The sequence below is a fragment of the Pterocles gutturalis genome, unplaced genomic scaffold (genome assembly GCF_000699245.1).
Source record: "Pterocles gutturalis isolate BGI_N339 unplaced genomic scaffold, ASM69924v1 scaffold8328, whole genome shotgun sequence".
Classification (NCBI taxonomy): Eukaryota; Metazoa; Chordata; class Aves; order Pterocliformes; family Pteroclidae; genus Pterocles; species Pterocles gutturalis.
This window is the reverse complement of record NW_010122994.1, coordinates 4542-18751: the sequence shown is the minus strand read 5'-3', so window position 1 is coordinate 18751 and position 14210 is coordinate 4542. Positions and strand designations below refer to the sequence as shown.

The window sequence follows — 14210 nt, the reverse complement described above, 5'->3', positions numbered from 1 at the left end:
TGTAAGCCAAAGCACAGCGCGTCGAATGGTATTTTCTAAAAACAATTCTCAAATCTCAGTACCTCCACTTTGACTTTATTCTCTAGGTTTATACTCACGCTAAAACTTTCTGCGAGTCAGAATGATTGAAGACATAGCCTCCAACAATCCACATTTTGTTGTCGTGGATTACGGTTTTGTGAGATGCTCTAGGAAGTTTTGGAAGAGAGTACTCCTCCCGGGTCCAAAACGACTGGTTTGCAGGAACAGGAATGGAACAGCCAGGACCTGGGAAAATAAGGTTTAAAAAATTAAGCTGATTTTTTCCAAAGCCTCTATTTCAGCTAGAGATCAATACCCTGCACCACAGGGGACAAGGATGGTGTATGGCCAGGTACCAGGTGGAAGCTGTGATCCTCATTTCTTTGCCCATGCCAGCAATCTGTGATGGACCTGGTGTGCAATCTCCCAACTGTAACCACACACTTCAAATCTCAAATTGTTTTCTGAACTGAAAAGCAGTTCCAGACGAGACAAAGCAGTGATGCAGAGCAGACACCCTGCTCTGTTCTCCCCTGCTGTGACTGCAGGGCAGCTGCAGACCCCTGCCCACCCCACGCTAAGAGGGTATCTGTAAAACCCCAAAGGTCTGCAGCTATTTGTCTGTCTCTTCATTCCTCTCCTTCTCAGCAATACATTTTTATGAACTGTACATTTCTTATTTTTCCCTTGTATTTCTGCTTCTCTTAAACCAACATCCAATCTGACCATTTCCAGATGTAAAAAAGCTTCAGAATAGGAAAGGGGAAGAGCAGCTTCCATCTCATTCTGCTATGGTTTATTTTGGAGCTTTCTTTTTTTTCCTTTATTTCCTTGCACACTAACCTGCTAAAGAAATGAAAGAATGGGAAAAGAAGAGGCAGGCTAAAAACTGAGAGCAAACCTCAGTCCACCTTTGCTGTCAGTGCACAACCAGACTCCAGGAAAGCACCAGGAGGCACCGCATGGGAGATGTGGTGTTCCCAGTGAGCACAAGCCCTGAAATATCTTCCCTGTGGCTGGTTCTGTATGCGAGAGGCAGAGGTGCTAACCTTGCTACAGGGTGCATTCCCCTTCGGATGCTCATTTTGCTAACCCTGACTCTTTCCAGAGCGCCTAAGAAAGTGTCTGTTTTTGCAGCAGAGCTGGGTTAGAATTTTAAAAGAATTTTTTACCAATGATATGAAAAGGTAGATGGAAGCATCAGATACTCTGTTCCTAGCCAAAATGCTAACAGTTGTCAAGCAGAACATTCTCAAATATTCCCAATTAACCGCAAGAGCCATACACAAAAAAGGCAACTTCTGAAGAAGAGCTCATCCGTTTGAACCAGGAGACTCACCTTGCCAGCCTGCAAAGCACACACACGCCTTAGTATCATTCAAGTTGCAATGCCCTCTCTCGGGCGCCCCGCAATCGTCCGTGCAGTAGGGAATATCACAAGCTTCTCCCTTCCAGTATTTGGCACATTCACATTCCAGAGCATCGCTGCTGTTATTCAGCTTGCACTCGCCTCGGCCGGAGCAGTTATTGGGACACATATCGAAACTGTGAACATCAGGGAAAAAAGGTTTGTCAGGAAAAAAAGAGATTTTCAAGCCAAAATTACATCAATATGATTTTTTGCCATTTGTAAGGCGAGTGAATCCCAAGCCCAAGATGTGCTTGTTTTAAATCATTTCTGATTTTATAACATCTGCAACACAGCTGAGACAAAACCAGATCCATCCTTAGTGAAGATCCAAATTCTTTCCCCTTTTCTTCCCCCAATTCCAGTTTTTGCCCGCGTATCAACCAGTATAACTCACAGATGGGGATTAGTACCCAATAACCTCACTGTCATGCGACAGGTGGAGTCACTGGCTCCAAGACCATAATTTCACACGTGTTTGCCAAGTACTTATGTCCCGTAGTAAATATAAAGACTGTTAAACTGAAGAGAAATAAATACAGCCTTTTATCTACTGTCTGCAAAAATATCAGGAGGAAACCTAATAACTAGAACACACAGAAGAAACAAAACACAAAACAGTATTTGAAAAGTGTTTGCAATTATTAAGAAAGTGGCGAGTTAAAGAAATATTCTTAAGGAACTTAAAGCCAGGAGGTTATTCTTCAAGAGAACGTCTCCGTTGTGTTGCAATGGTACAATTCCGAGAGCCGGCGGTAGATGGTGTCATGGTTTATGGTATCAGCCAGACCTTCCAAAGGCTACTGCTTCAGCTCCTGTCTTTCTAGTAACTTTACAAAGGCTCTTCAGTTTCTTCCGGAGGCTTCAAGGGGTGCTGAATGTTCTACATTTTCCAAAGAACCCTCTGTATAGTTAAGTGCTTAATAAGGATGGAAGCACTAATACCAGTATTCAAAAACTAAGCACACCATTTTAAGGAAAACTTTCTATTCTGCAAAAAGTCAGTTATGACCAAGGATTTTGCAGCTGATTTTTTTTTTTTTAAGTGGTGAGCACTTCTGCAGCTTATACCTGAACTAAAATCCCCCAGTGCAGCGCAAACATAATTTGTATCTGTAGGAGCAAAAACCACAAAGCCAGAAACAAGAAATTCCATCTCTGCTAGTATGTCCACATGGAGATAACTTTCTTCAAAACAAAACCTTTCTAAAAGCAGTCGATGAATTACGGAGTATCCTAGAATTACTTTTAAAAAGCTTACCAATGAGGACTAAGTATATGTTGGCAAACAGAAAGCCCTCACCTATATCATATAAAATATGAAACAAAGAACATAAAACCATTCCAGAGTAAACAGGAGCCAAGATTAAGCGATTTTATCCAAGGACTGAACAAAAAAAGAGCATCCCAAAGAAAACAGCTTGAGGATCCTCAACAGTAGGAACAGTCCAGCGTCCCACGTGAAAGCTGTGTGCTTAAGAAAAAGCGTGTTTGTGCAGAAATACCTCTGCACAACGAGCACACACGTGCACAAAATACATCAATTCTGGTTGACTGAATGCGATCAAAAAAAATCTCGTAACATAAAATAAATAACACGATGTCTTTTTGAGCAAACATTTGCCCACGCTTACAATTGACAAGTGAAATTAATGTTGAGCACTTTACAGTTATTAGCTGTTGCAAGGGTATAATAAAGATAAAAATCTAAATTCAAGTATCTACTCATAATGACATGCTTCGATGGCAATTGCTTATTTTAAGACAAAACTCATAAAAGAGGAAACCTCCTTTTGCTCAACCTGCAACATCGCTCTGGGGTGGTGCTACTTACTTATACGTGATGTTAAACCCCGTTAAATTATAGGCAGCGTCACTGAAGAAATGCAGAAGGGCATACCCAGAAGTAGCTACAACTTCTGGTACTGTTTCATTGCTGTCTTTCTCAGGAACAATAAGACCACTGAAAAAAAAAAAAAAAAAAAAAAAAAACAAAAACAAACACAATGTTAGGAGTGAAATAAAAGGGAGCAAAGCAACAAGAGCAAATGCATTGGTATTACTAAAACAATTGAAACACAAGGTATTTATTTGCAGCTATTGGAAGCATAGTAAATTTGCATCATCATCATTTTCCCCGAGTGTTTGCAGATTGTCTTTCTTCAGCAGAATTCCTTAGATACTCAAAAGAAAATGTCTCGACACTGTGAGTATCCATACTCAACCAACCCTCAAAACAACCCCATTCTCAAAGGCGTAAGAACCCTCAAGACCCCCTCGAAAGCTAAACCCACATTCTTCAGGGAGCAGTTTATTAAGCCCCCTTGCTTGGCTTAATGATCTGCAACCCAGTGACCAAGGAACGCACACAGGGTAGGACACCGAGGCTATCGAGAGTAGCTGCTGCCCTCGACTTGCACGACTTTGGTCTACGAAAAGGAACGGCTGCAGAAAGGAATGCAAAGAGAAAACCCTGAAATAATCAACTTGGCTCTTTTGAAATACAAATGGATATTAGAAGTGTTTAACCTGAGTACGCCTGAAGCTGTCTAGAATTCCAGTTATTATTATCAAAACCCTAATTTCCATCCCTTATTATTCCACCACGATTTAAACAGGACCCATTCCTAAAACAAGGTGGCATGTTTGAAAACAGAAATTACTGCGTCGCAAGAGCATCAAGCCCAAACTAAAAGTCCGCAGAGCCCAGTATTTCCTCCTGACTACGAGCTACAGCAAATGCTTGGGAAAGACTGTGACAAATAAAGCAAAGACGGAACATTCTGGCGATGTGTTAGCCAGCTTCAAAAACCCAGAGTGCAGCTGCTTTGACCTGCAGAATGCACCCAAGGGCAATAAACTATTCATCCATGTTTACAGCTAACTCCTTTCTCAACCATTTATATCCTTTTCACCTGGAAAATCTGCAGCAGGGAGGTCAACAAAGGACTTCTACATTTGTTTTACATCTCCTGCTTGATCATCCACCGATGCCTCTGGGCTCCTTCTCTATGAGAAGTGCTATCACCCTTACTCACCATCTTCCTGACAATGGCTCTTTTGTAAAGCTCCATCTGACTCATCACACCCACACTTCTTGTCTTTTCTGTCCCAAAAGGCTGCCACGCTCACTGCTCCCACCCCATCCATTGCTCCACTGCTTCTGGTCCCCTCTGGCTGTTTCTCTGCACCCTTCCAGGTTCTGTCACATCCTTGTCCTGGTTTGGGCTGGGACAGAGTGAAGGTTCTTCCCAGCAGCTGGTGTGAGGCTGTGTTGGGGTTTGTGCTGAGGAGAAGCTGATCACACACTGATGGGCAGAGCTGCTGCCAGGACAGTCAAGGACTTTCCAGCTTCTCTGCTGTGCCCGTGTCTGCAGGGGCAGGAGGAGCTGGGAGGGAGCACAGCCCCAGTGACCAGCCCAGGATTCGACCTCAGGGTTAGGACTGAGACCAAACTGGCCGATGGTCTGTTCCATCCCATGCACGGCATGGCCAGGAGAGAGGTGAGGAGCTGTCCAGAAGTTCTCTCTCTTTCTGGGACATCTTGCTCCAGGTGGTCCCTCTCCCAGGATCATCTCCCTCTCTCGGTCGGCTCTCGGTCTCAGACACTCGGGCTCTTATCTCCATTCCAGGATTCAGGTTTTGGGACTCTCCCTGCTCTGGGATCATTAGCTGGGAAAGGGCTGAGACTTGGTCATCGGGTGTTGAGCAGTGTCACTGTGTGTCACTCATTTATATACACTACTATCATCATTACTTTTACCATTATGATTTCCAATACTTTGATAGGTTAGTTATTAAATTGTTCTTATCCCAACCCACAAGTCTTTTTTTCCCTTCACCCCTTTAATTCTCTCCCCCATCCCCAGGAGGGTGAGTGAGCGGCTGCGTGGTGTTGGCTACCAGCCAGGGTAAAACTACAGCAATCCTCCAGCCTCTTAGCTGGATGGTGGGCAAGACTATTTACAGCAGTCAAGGTTGGACACAGTACAGATTTATACAGTGACCTGCCAAAATACCTGGAGTCAGCTGGAAAGGAGACTAAATATCTCCTGAAAAGAGTACAACCTACTGCACGAAATGGTTTGTATCTGAAGGGAAATATTTATTCTTCTTTTAACAGAAGCCTGACAGCAACAAACCAAAGAAGTCAATTCCTCCCCTCCTACAAAAGATGTAAGAGGAAGCATAAGTTTGAAGTCTATTGAATTTAAGTTATTTTTAAAAGCCTTTATCTAAGCGAAGCGCATTGTCTCCCACCACCTATTCATAGCCAGCTGTTATTTTCTTATAGAGAACCATCTTTGCCCCAGCCTCAGTCCTCTTTCGAAGGTTAAGTCAAAGCTTTTTGACCAGCAGAGACCCCAAACCGCAGAGCGGAGCGTGTCGGGCAGGGAACCGAAGGCAGCTCCGGCCGCTGCGGGGAGGCAGTGGCTCTCCCGGGAAAGCAGCCGAGCCTCGTTCCGTGCCCTGTGACTTCTGAATATCCCAGGGCATCATCGACTAAAAGGCAAGGCTGAAAAGAATTTTTTCCCCCCATTGAAAAGAACTTACTTTTCCTCTTTTCAGATCTATTCAAAGCAGAAAAAGCAAATGCATCTGAAGGCATTCCCAGGATAGGGTAAATGAGTTTCTACACCCGAGGAAAACGCTCCCGGCTTTCCACAGCAACCCATTCACATCCCCTGTAAAGCAGTTTCTCGTGACCTGAATTTTCTGTCCCCGCGATACAATACAATGGTGCGCTCGAAGAATAACACAGATGCCCAGTGATCCTTTCCAAAAGCTAGAGATGTCAGGAGTGTTCACACCGAGTATCAGACGAACTTGTCACCTACAGCAGGATAAATCTGCAAACTGTCCAACAGCTTCCTGCACAACAAGTCTTACTGTGGACAAAAACATACCCTTTATTTTATCAACATGCCATAAAAACACAGCAACCTGATCCCGTGTTTTTGGCTAAACAGCTCCGGCACTTTTGCAGACATCTAGCTCAATAAATAGTTCCTTGGGAGAAAGCCTTTTTTTTTTTCCTTTCACATCTCAAGGATACAGGATTAAAAGGCAAAATTCACTGTCTTTTTCTCCATGGGCAAGAAGTGCCTGTTTCATTCTAAAATTTGAGACTTCTGATCATCTCCCCCAAAAGACTGTCTCCTGAAATATCAAAGAACAACAAGTCCAATAAACTTCTCCTTGCTATTTGGTTCATCGTTCTCCTTTATAATGCAAACTGCAGGACAGTACGTCTCCGCCACAGGAAAACAGACATCTGAAAATAATTCAGTGTAAGGCACACTATAGCTTAGGAAAAAAAAATCCTTTTTTTCTGGTTTATTCTTCTTTGGTAATATTCTTGCAGCACTTATCAGTGACATTACAGGGCAACCAAACTGGAAGGTCCTGGAGCGAGAGAACAACAGCAGCAAGGAATAAAAGCACAGAGTGAATAGCAGTAGGAAGAGAAGACAAAAATCCCCCCTAATAACCTCTCCTAATAAACGGACTAGCACAGGGTGATAATGTGTTTTCTCTTCGAAATCTCAGTTTTGGGATTTGTTTGGGAAGAAGGCAGGTACCTCCGTAGCAGATGCTCTCACCACGCCTCCTGCTGGCTCCTCTCTTTCCACGTTTTTCTGATGACTCGTATGTATATCTACTAAAGAGGATGTTATCCCACCTACGCAAGTTTAAAACAGCCTGATGAAACTTAATAGGCAGATTGCAATTTCTTTCCGAGAAAGACAACACAACACAGTGATAAGGACAAACCTTGAAAACCGTAAATAAATAAATACAGGGTGTGGACAGAACATCATTTTGAATAAAGCAGCACAAACAGAATTTATATTATCCGCCGTGAAAAAAAAATAAAAATCCAACAGGCAGAACCAGAACAATAAAGGATGATGCAGAACTTCCTTTAAACGACAATCCAGAATCTCTGCGAGACTCGACTCTGGCCGAGATGAGCCTATTTCACAATGTACCGCTTCTATTTCTTTTTTGAAGGTTTCAAAACATTTCGCAATAATCACTACTCCAAAGCAAATAAATACTCCTACTCAGCTAAGCTGCCCAATGACACCATTGCTTAGACACTGAAAGGCAAACCTCTGCTTTGCCCTGAAAAAACTTCTCTCTTCTGTCCGCTGGATTTGCAGAGTCAGGGGCAGAGTGGCAAAAAAATATCCAGGAGACCCAGCTTCTCCATCTCCTGCCTCACTCTCTCCCCTACACCATAGAAAAATGGGAATTATTTAAAATGTAGCACACGTTCTCTATTATTTTTCCTCGATTTGCTATGCAGGCATCACGGTGATGGTGGATTCATCATTTTCTCCCGAGACACCATGTGCCCACGTGGCTGAGATCAAAAGCGTAAGAAGCTCTGCTGAGCAGAAAAGGGTCGAAGAGGAAGAAGATGGGAGGCACGAAAGGAAAAGGTGAAAATACAGAGTACAGAGAAGTGAAAGGATAAAGGTGGTACTGAAAAATCAATAGTACATTGGCTTCTCCATCTATCGAAATGCAAAACAATTCGCTTCCAATTTTTAAATGCTTTCAAGAGTAAAAATAAACACACTAAAAATAGAAATTCCAAGAGACTAAAAAGAAATCAATGCCAAAAATAATCAAAAATGTTCAAACCATGAACACATTAAGATGTGCCTCATGAGCGATTCTGTACTTTTTAAAGACTACGTCACACGGTGAGTGTGACTCTAAAAGCCAAATTTCAAGAGGACATGGACTGGAAAGCCAAGAAATAGCACCTCTTTTGCCATTACAGTGAAGAATTATAAAGTTAAAAAATCCTGTTAGTATCTAGTCCTGGAGAGACAGACCATGCTAGGGGCCATGGTGAAAATGCTTTTTCATTTTTTAAAACCTAAATTCTGTTGCCTGTTTAATACCTGTGAAGCTCAGTACAGGGTATATTGATTAATGAAAAAAAAAATCTAAATCTTATTCTTCAATCCACTGCAAACAACCGAGAAAGTGGAGAACTGAAGAAACTTTCCTTTAAAGGTCTCAATTTAACTCAGAGGCTTCATCTTTTCAAAACCCCAAAAGAGAAATTCTATTTGTCCATCTCATCAAATCGATTTGGTGTTTTGGGAGGGGATTACAGGTTTAGTGAACAAAAGTGATTTTGACACAAGGCATTTCCATTCTGTAAGCAATCTGACTTGCCACCACCAAGCCATTGGGATGAATCAATTCCCAGCCATTCAAAGGAGCAGTTGGCTCACTCTCAGGCACACAAGTAAATATAAAGAAGGGAACATCACCCAGCAGGTAAATTTCCAGCAAAAGCCCAAATACATTTGCTCCTCACTTTATGCTATTTTTTGGGGGGTTTTTTAATCCATACTCTAAAAGTTATATTGGATCCAAATAAAACAAATAGAGCAAAATAAAAAAAACTCAGGACAACAGGCTGCTAGAATAAAAAGTCAACCGGACGGCTCCATGATCCCAGTGTGTATGACAACTGTATTGCAACACAGCCCAGCACAGGGTCGTAACACAGCCTATCCCCTGTCCCTTATCTCAGGATGCAGAATAAAACCTGATTGGGGAGGTGACGGCTGACGATGTGCCGAGTGCCAGCTCCAGCAGAGGCAGGCGAGAACATCAATACAGAAAAAATCTGGTTACGCACACGAGCAAAGGTCATGGTTTGAAGCAAACACAGCAAAAAACCACTCCCTTGGCATCCGTCAAGGAATCGTGGCATGGTTTGGGCTGGAAGGGACCTTCAAGGACAGCTAGTCCAACATCCCTGCCATGAGCAAGGACATCTCCAACCAGGCTGGGTTGCTCAGAGCCCCATCCAACCTGACCTTGAATGTTTCCAGGGACAGGGCACCCACCACCTCTCTTACTCAGAGCACGTACACCCACAGTTCGTTCTCTGCCTCCACGTGCCGGAGGCAAGGATGGCTTTCTCCTCGAAGTCTGTAACATCACCTCTATGCTGATTAGCTCCTCTGGATCCTCTCGTAACACAAACAGCAGTGACTCAACATGGTTTGTACCTTTCCCCATGTAATTAATCCCCGCCAGCAACCCCCCTGCTGTTATCAGCTGCTCCTTTGCTCTAAGCAATGAGACGAGTCCATGGTGGGGGTAAGCTGGGTTTGCAGGTTGGTGCAGGAAGGGCACCGAGGACAAAGCAAAAGGAGAGGCTTTGCGTGTGCCCATGGCAGCAACATGGGTTATGATTTCTGGCAAAGATTCGAGGGAATAGAAGGAAAAAAAATAGAAGGGGGACAACCATATGATGTAGAAGGAGAGGCAGAAGGAACGAGGTTTTCTTAGCATAGAGGAGAGATGGGTGAAGATGGGCAGAAACCGAATTGCTGTAATCTCTCCTCAGGTAGTTGAAGGCAGAGGAGATACCACCAGACATATTCACAGAGAAAGGACGTGAAGCAACAGACACAAACTCCAGCAAAGGAAGTTCTAATTAAATGTAAGAAAAAGTTTTTTTAATTTTTTTTTTGTTTTTTTTTTTTAACCATGAGGGTGGTCAAGAGCTGGACCACCAACCCAGAGGCTCAGCGAGATCTCCATCCTCAAGAGACATTCACAACTTGACTGGGCGAGGTCTTGACCAAGGGCTTCATCCTTAGATATTGGGAAGAAATGTTTTCCTGTGCGGGGGGTGAGGCAGTGGCCCAGGGTGCCCAGAGAAGCTGTGGATGCCCCATCCCTGGAGGGGTTCAAGGCCAGGCTGGACGAGGCTTTGGGCAACCTGGGCTGGTGGGAGGTGTCCCTGCCCATGGCAGGGGGTGGGACTGGGTGGGCTTGAAGGTCCCTTCCCACCCAAACCACTCTGTGATTCTATGATCCCACTCTTTGCTTTGAGTGAGGGATCAGACCAGGGTCCCTTCCATCCCACGTTCTGTGCCTAGACTCCTGGGTGGGTGTACCAGTGCCATATTCACCTGCAAGTAACTAAAGGAAGATGAGCTGCTCCTGTTTCCTGGGGACACGAGAGCTCACGTGGAGGCACAGCACAGCAGCCAGCTCAGCAAGTGACCACGGGACAGCGCTGCCACCTGTCAGCACGGCCACCACCATCCATTTGGCACCTGATAGCAACCACAAGGAGCTTCGGAAAGGTCTCACCCCCAGCGCCAAGTGCAGAGCCACGGCCAAAGGTCTTGCAAAAGAACGAGTGTTTTTGGAGAGGAAGAAACACACACCCCCACACCAAAATGAAAAGAAAGGTGCAGGTGCAGCTCCAGTAAATGTTTAACGTGGAGTAAAGGTAAAAACACAACCAGCAAAGTTCACAGATGGTGAGCGCAGTTTATCTGCTGCAGATTTCTTCATTCTGTGCAGGCGAACACGCTGGGTTTCCCTTTCCTCCACGCTCTTTTACTGCATTTTTGAAGCAGCACATTTCCACAATCTCATGTTGCCTGTGATCACAAATATAAACCAGCAAAGATATTTTTAAGCCTACTTAATAGAAAAAAGCTTAATGCACAGGACCAGACCGCCCTGGGGGCACTCAGACTTTGGTAAACAGTTTACAGACACTTGAGCTGTGCAGATCTTTGCATTATGCAAATATTTATCACAATTAAAAGCTGATAAAACCAATGTAAAGCTTCTCCATAGTGCAGTGCTGAGGATTTTCAAGATCATCTTATATTCAGGGTAAATACCGTCTTGTGAACAAACACAAGCGAGCAGCAGAAGGTGAAGAGAACAAGACGAGAGCAGGGAAGGAATGAGGGCTCCGGCAACTGCTGTCAAAAGCCAGGGAGGTGCCAAAACCTGAGCTTTAGAGAGGGAGGAATTCACAGTGACTATCAACAAACTCCGAAAGTTTACAGTGTCCAAGCGTACAAAGCTGAACCTTGCAAATCCCCTGGCACGGCGCAAAAATAGTGAGGAATGAAATATGGTAATGGATAATATTAAAATTTAATCTAAGCCAAGAGAAGAGATAAAATACAAACACTGCTCTTGAAAAATTCTAGTGCATTTATTTTTGGATCAGAGAAAGGTATTTTTCAACAGATGCTTTTTGCACTTCATCAAAATTAGAAGCATCTGCTATTTCCTGAACTTGGGTTACTGAACAACATAGCTCACTGCTAATGAAGATGAAATTCAAATGTCATCTCAAGAAGCAATTAAAAAAATAATTGAATTTTTTTCCTACCTCTCAAATGTTATTGTGTTAAGCTCAGGCTTGCTTGTCCCCAGGCACAGACTTCCCAGTGATTTACAGATGATTGTCAAGTCTGAGCCGTAATTGTTAATGCTGTGAACTACTTATAACCTCAATTTAAAAAGCCTATTAATTTTGGGAAAACACACACGAAACTGCAGGCACAAATCATGAGCATTTCACCTTTTCATCAGCGTATTAAAAATGAGCTCGATGAGAGCAAATAGACTATGAGTCAAGATGACATTTCCTCCTCTTCCTGCATTATCAATCCAGCACGTGATGCCAGGTTGTGATGCCAGCTTTTGGGAAGTTTTTAGAAGAGAGAAAGTTTCTTCTTCAAAGGAGGTGAGAATAACATGATAATTCATGTGGGTGTCCTGTTCTGACCTCAGGTTAGTCTGAAGGTTTACAGGAAGCATCCTTTCGCTACAAAACAACTCTGCATTCTCAGCTGAAGACCAAAAAAAACATGCAGTGCTTCTCATTTTTTCAGCAATTTTTTTGTTCAATTTTCTCTTCTCTCATAGAGGTTACAAGGATTTTTTAGAACAAAGTATTTTTAGAACTTCATTTCACAAATGAAAGGAAGCCCAGCAGAAGGTTAATTCAGGAAATAGTTAATCAGCTACTTGGAACAAGCAGAGTCCAAAGGGAACTACTAGTTTTTCCATACACAACTTGGGATTATTTTTCTCATTTCAGCTAAAAGAATAGAAAACATAAGGGGATGCTTGTCACTGCAAGACTAAAATATATAAATGCACAAGTTATATTTAGGTCTCTTCGTGAAATGTCAACTGTTAACCAGGATCCACAAATTAGTCTCTCACCACAGACAAGATGAGCCAAATACCAGTCAGCCATCAGAAAAATAGATATTTTTACACGTGTTTTTACAAGGTTCTCTGACCCACTCCTGTTGTTTCTGAACACGTTCCAAAGTTCAAAAATTTAAGGATACACATATTTCTACAAGACCTATACATTTGCAATGTTGATTACTTGGCTTTTGCCTTCTGTCAGCATTGACGTGCCATGAGTTAAACTTAAATAATCTACAAAAATGACAAATGAGGCACTTTTCTACTTGAGAAGGAGCCTGCATACCAAATCATCTCAAGCTCAACCAGATGACAATAATTTTTTTTGTCCCTCAAATAATCAGGATTTGGAAAAGAAAACATAATACTTAGATACTACAGTGTAGTAACGTGATCTGTTCATTGTAAAAGCAAAAACAACTCCTGAATTGTTCATGCTGACAATGGCTGCACAAAAAGACACTTGCTATATGTGCTGTATGGGCAGTATTGTATATTTAGAAACCACATTTGAGTCAGGCTCCAAGTTAAAGAAACAGATCATTGCGTAGTTAAAATTCTTACAAAGGGGAACTTACCTAAAAGCTGCCAGTAAGGGAGCGTAAATTGAATCCCCATCGTACACGTACAAGTGGTCCCAACTGCACTCTGTGGCAAAGTGATTGAACCGAAGCCTGAGGATTGTGTTTGGCCTGTAAAAAAAAAATTAAAAAAAAAAGTTTTGTAATTAGCCACTTGACAAAGTCCCTCCAGCAAGCTCTCCTCTAAACAAAACTAAGTGACTTAGTGTCACTGTAAATGCCTCAAACATGCTGTGGTTTTATTTTTTTGGTGTGCACGCTCCTCTGGTATTAAGAAACAGATTCTTTATGATCAAAAAACCTGTGTCCTTAACTGTTGCTGCACCAACAACAGCAGACATTGAAGAGCCGGCACAGCCACCCTCTCCTCTTTCCCAGCACTGACTCCCCTAATGAAGGGCTGTGCAGGGGTAAGCACGGAAAATCCACGCGGACAAGATGTGGATTGTGTAGATGTGGCACTTGGGGACATGGTTTAGTGGTCAGCTTGGCAGCATGAGGTTTAGGGTTGGACTCAATGATTTGAAAGGCTTTTTCCAACCGAGACGATTCTATGGAGAATCACAGCCACCATCAGGGAACTAACCAGAGCTCTTTTTCTTCTTCAAGGGATTTTCTGCAGATTGATGTATTTACGATGGCCTGACATTATTTACTTGCCCAGAAGCTGGCAGAAATCCTTCTTCCATCACTTTATTCATTCTGCAGTGCTGTAGGATGGCCCTCCTGAGGGAAATACATCTCAGTGGATGCTACCTGGAGAATTTCTTTGTTTTGCTCACCACCTTTGGGAGCTGGAGAAAACAAGGTCAAGAGAATGCAGAGGAGACCCATCTTCTATAGAATGGGAGGCCCTGGGGCTTGAACTTTTTCCAAAAGGAAAGTTTCTGAATATTACTGGGACTGGCAAGATGCAGTAACCACTCGCTGCTCCTCATTCCTTAAAACTGCTAACCAGGCTGCTCGGTATTCTTCTGGAGATGTGTTACAGAAAAATCCTGGGACCAGTTGAGAATGAATGAGTTGGAAGCCCTGGGAGGAGTTCTGATACCTTCCCCCTGAACGCAGCAGGTCCAGCACACCCTGACGTTAACCCCACCGGGCAAGAAGAGTCCGCTCGGTTGACTTAGGAAGCCAAGACCATCAAGAGGCTGATCTTGTGAGATGCATCAGCA

The 14210-nt window shown here is 43.2% G+C and overlaps 1 protein-coding gene across 1 annotated transcript in view; it reads right to left on the bottom strand.

Annotated features, from left to right (window-relative positions):
• The window catches only part of ATRN (attractin), a gene marked incomplete at its 3' end in the record, with an annotated part of 40774 nt that overhangs the window by 22947 nt on the left and 3617 nt on the right, over positions 1 to 14210 (bottom strand). Inside the window, exons 3-6 of the mRNA XM_010077722.1 lie at positions 13033 to 13146; positions 3264 to 3392; positions 1361 to 1566; positions 99 to 267 (exon numbers count right to left, since the gene is read on the bottom strand). Of these exons, the coding sequence (XP_010076024.1) occupies positions 99 to 267; positions 1361 to 1566; positions 3264 to 3392; positions 13033 to 13146 (618 nt within the window). The remainder of the gene's footprint in view (positions 1 to 98; positions 268 to 1360; positions 1567 to 3263; positions 3393 to 13032; positions 13147 to 14210) is intronic.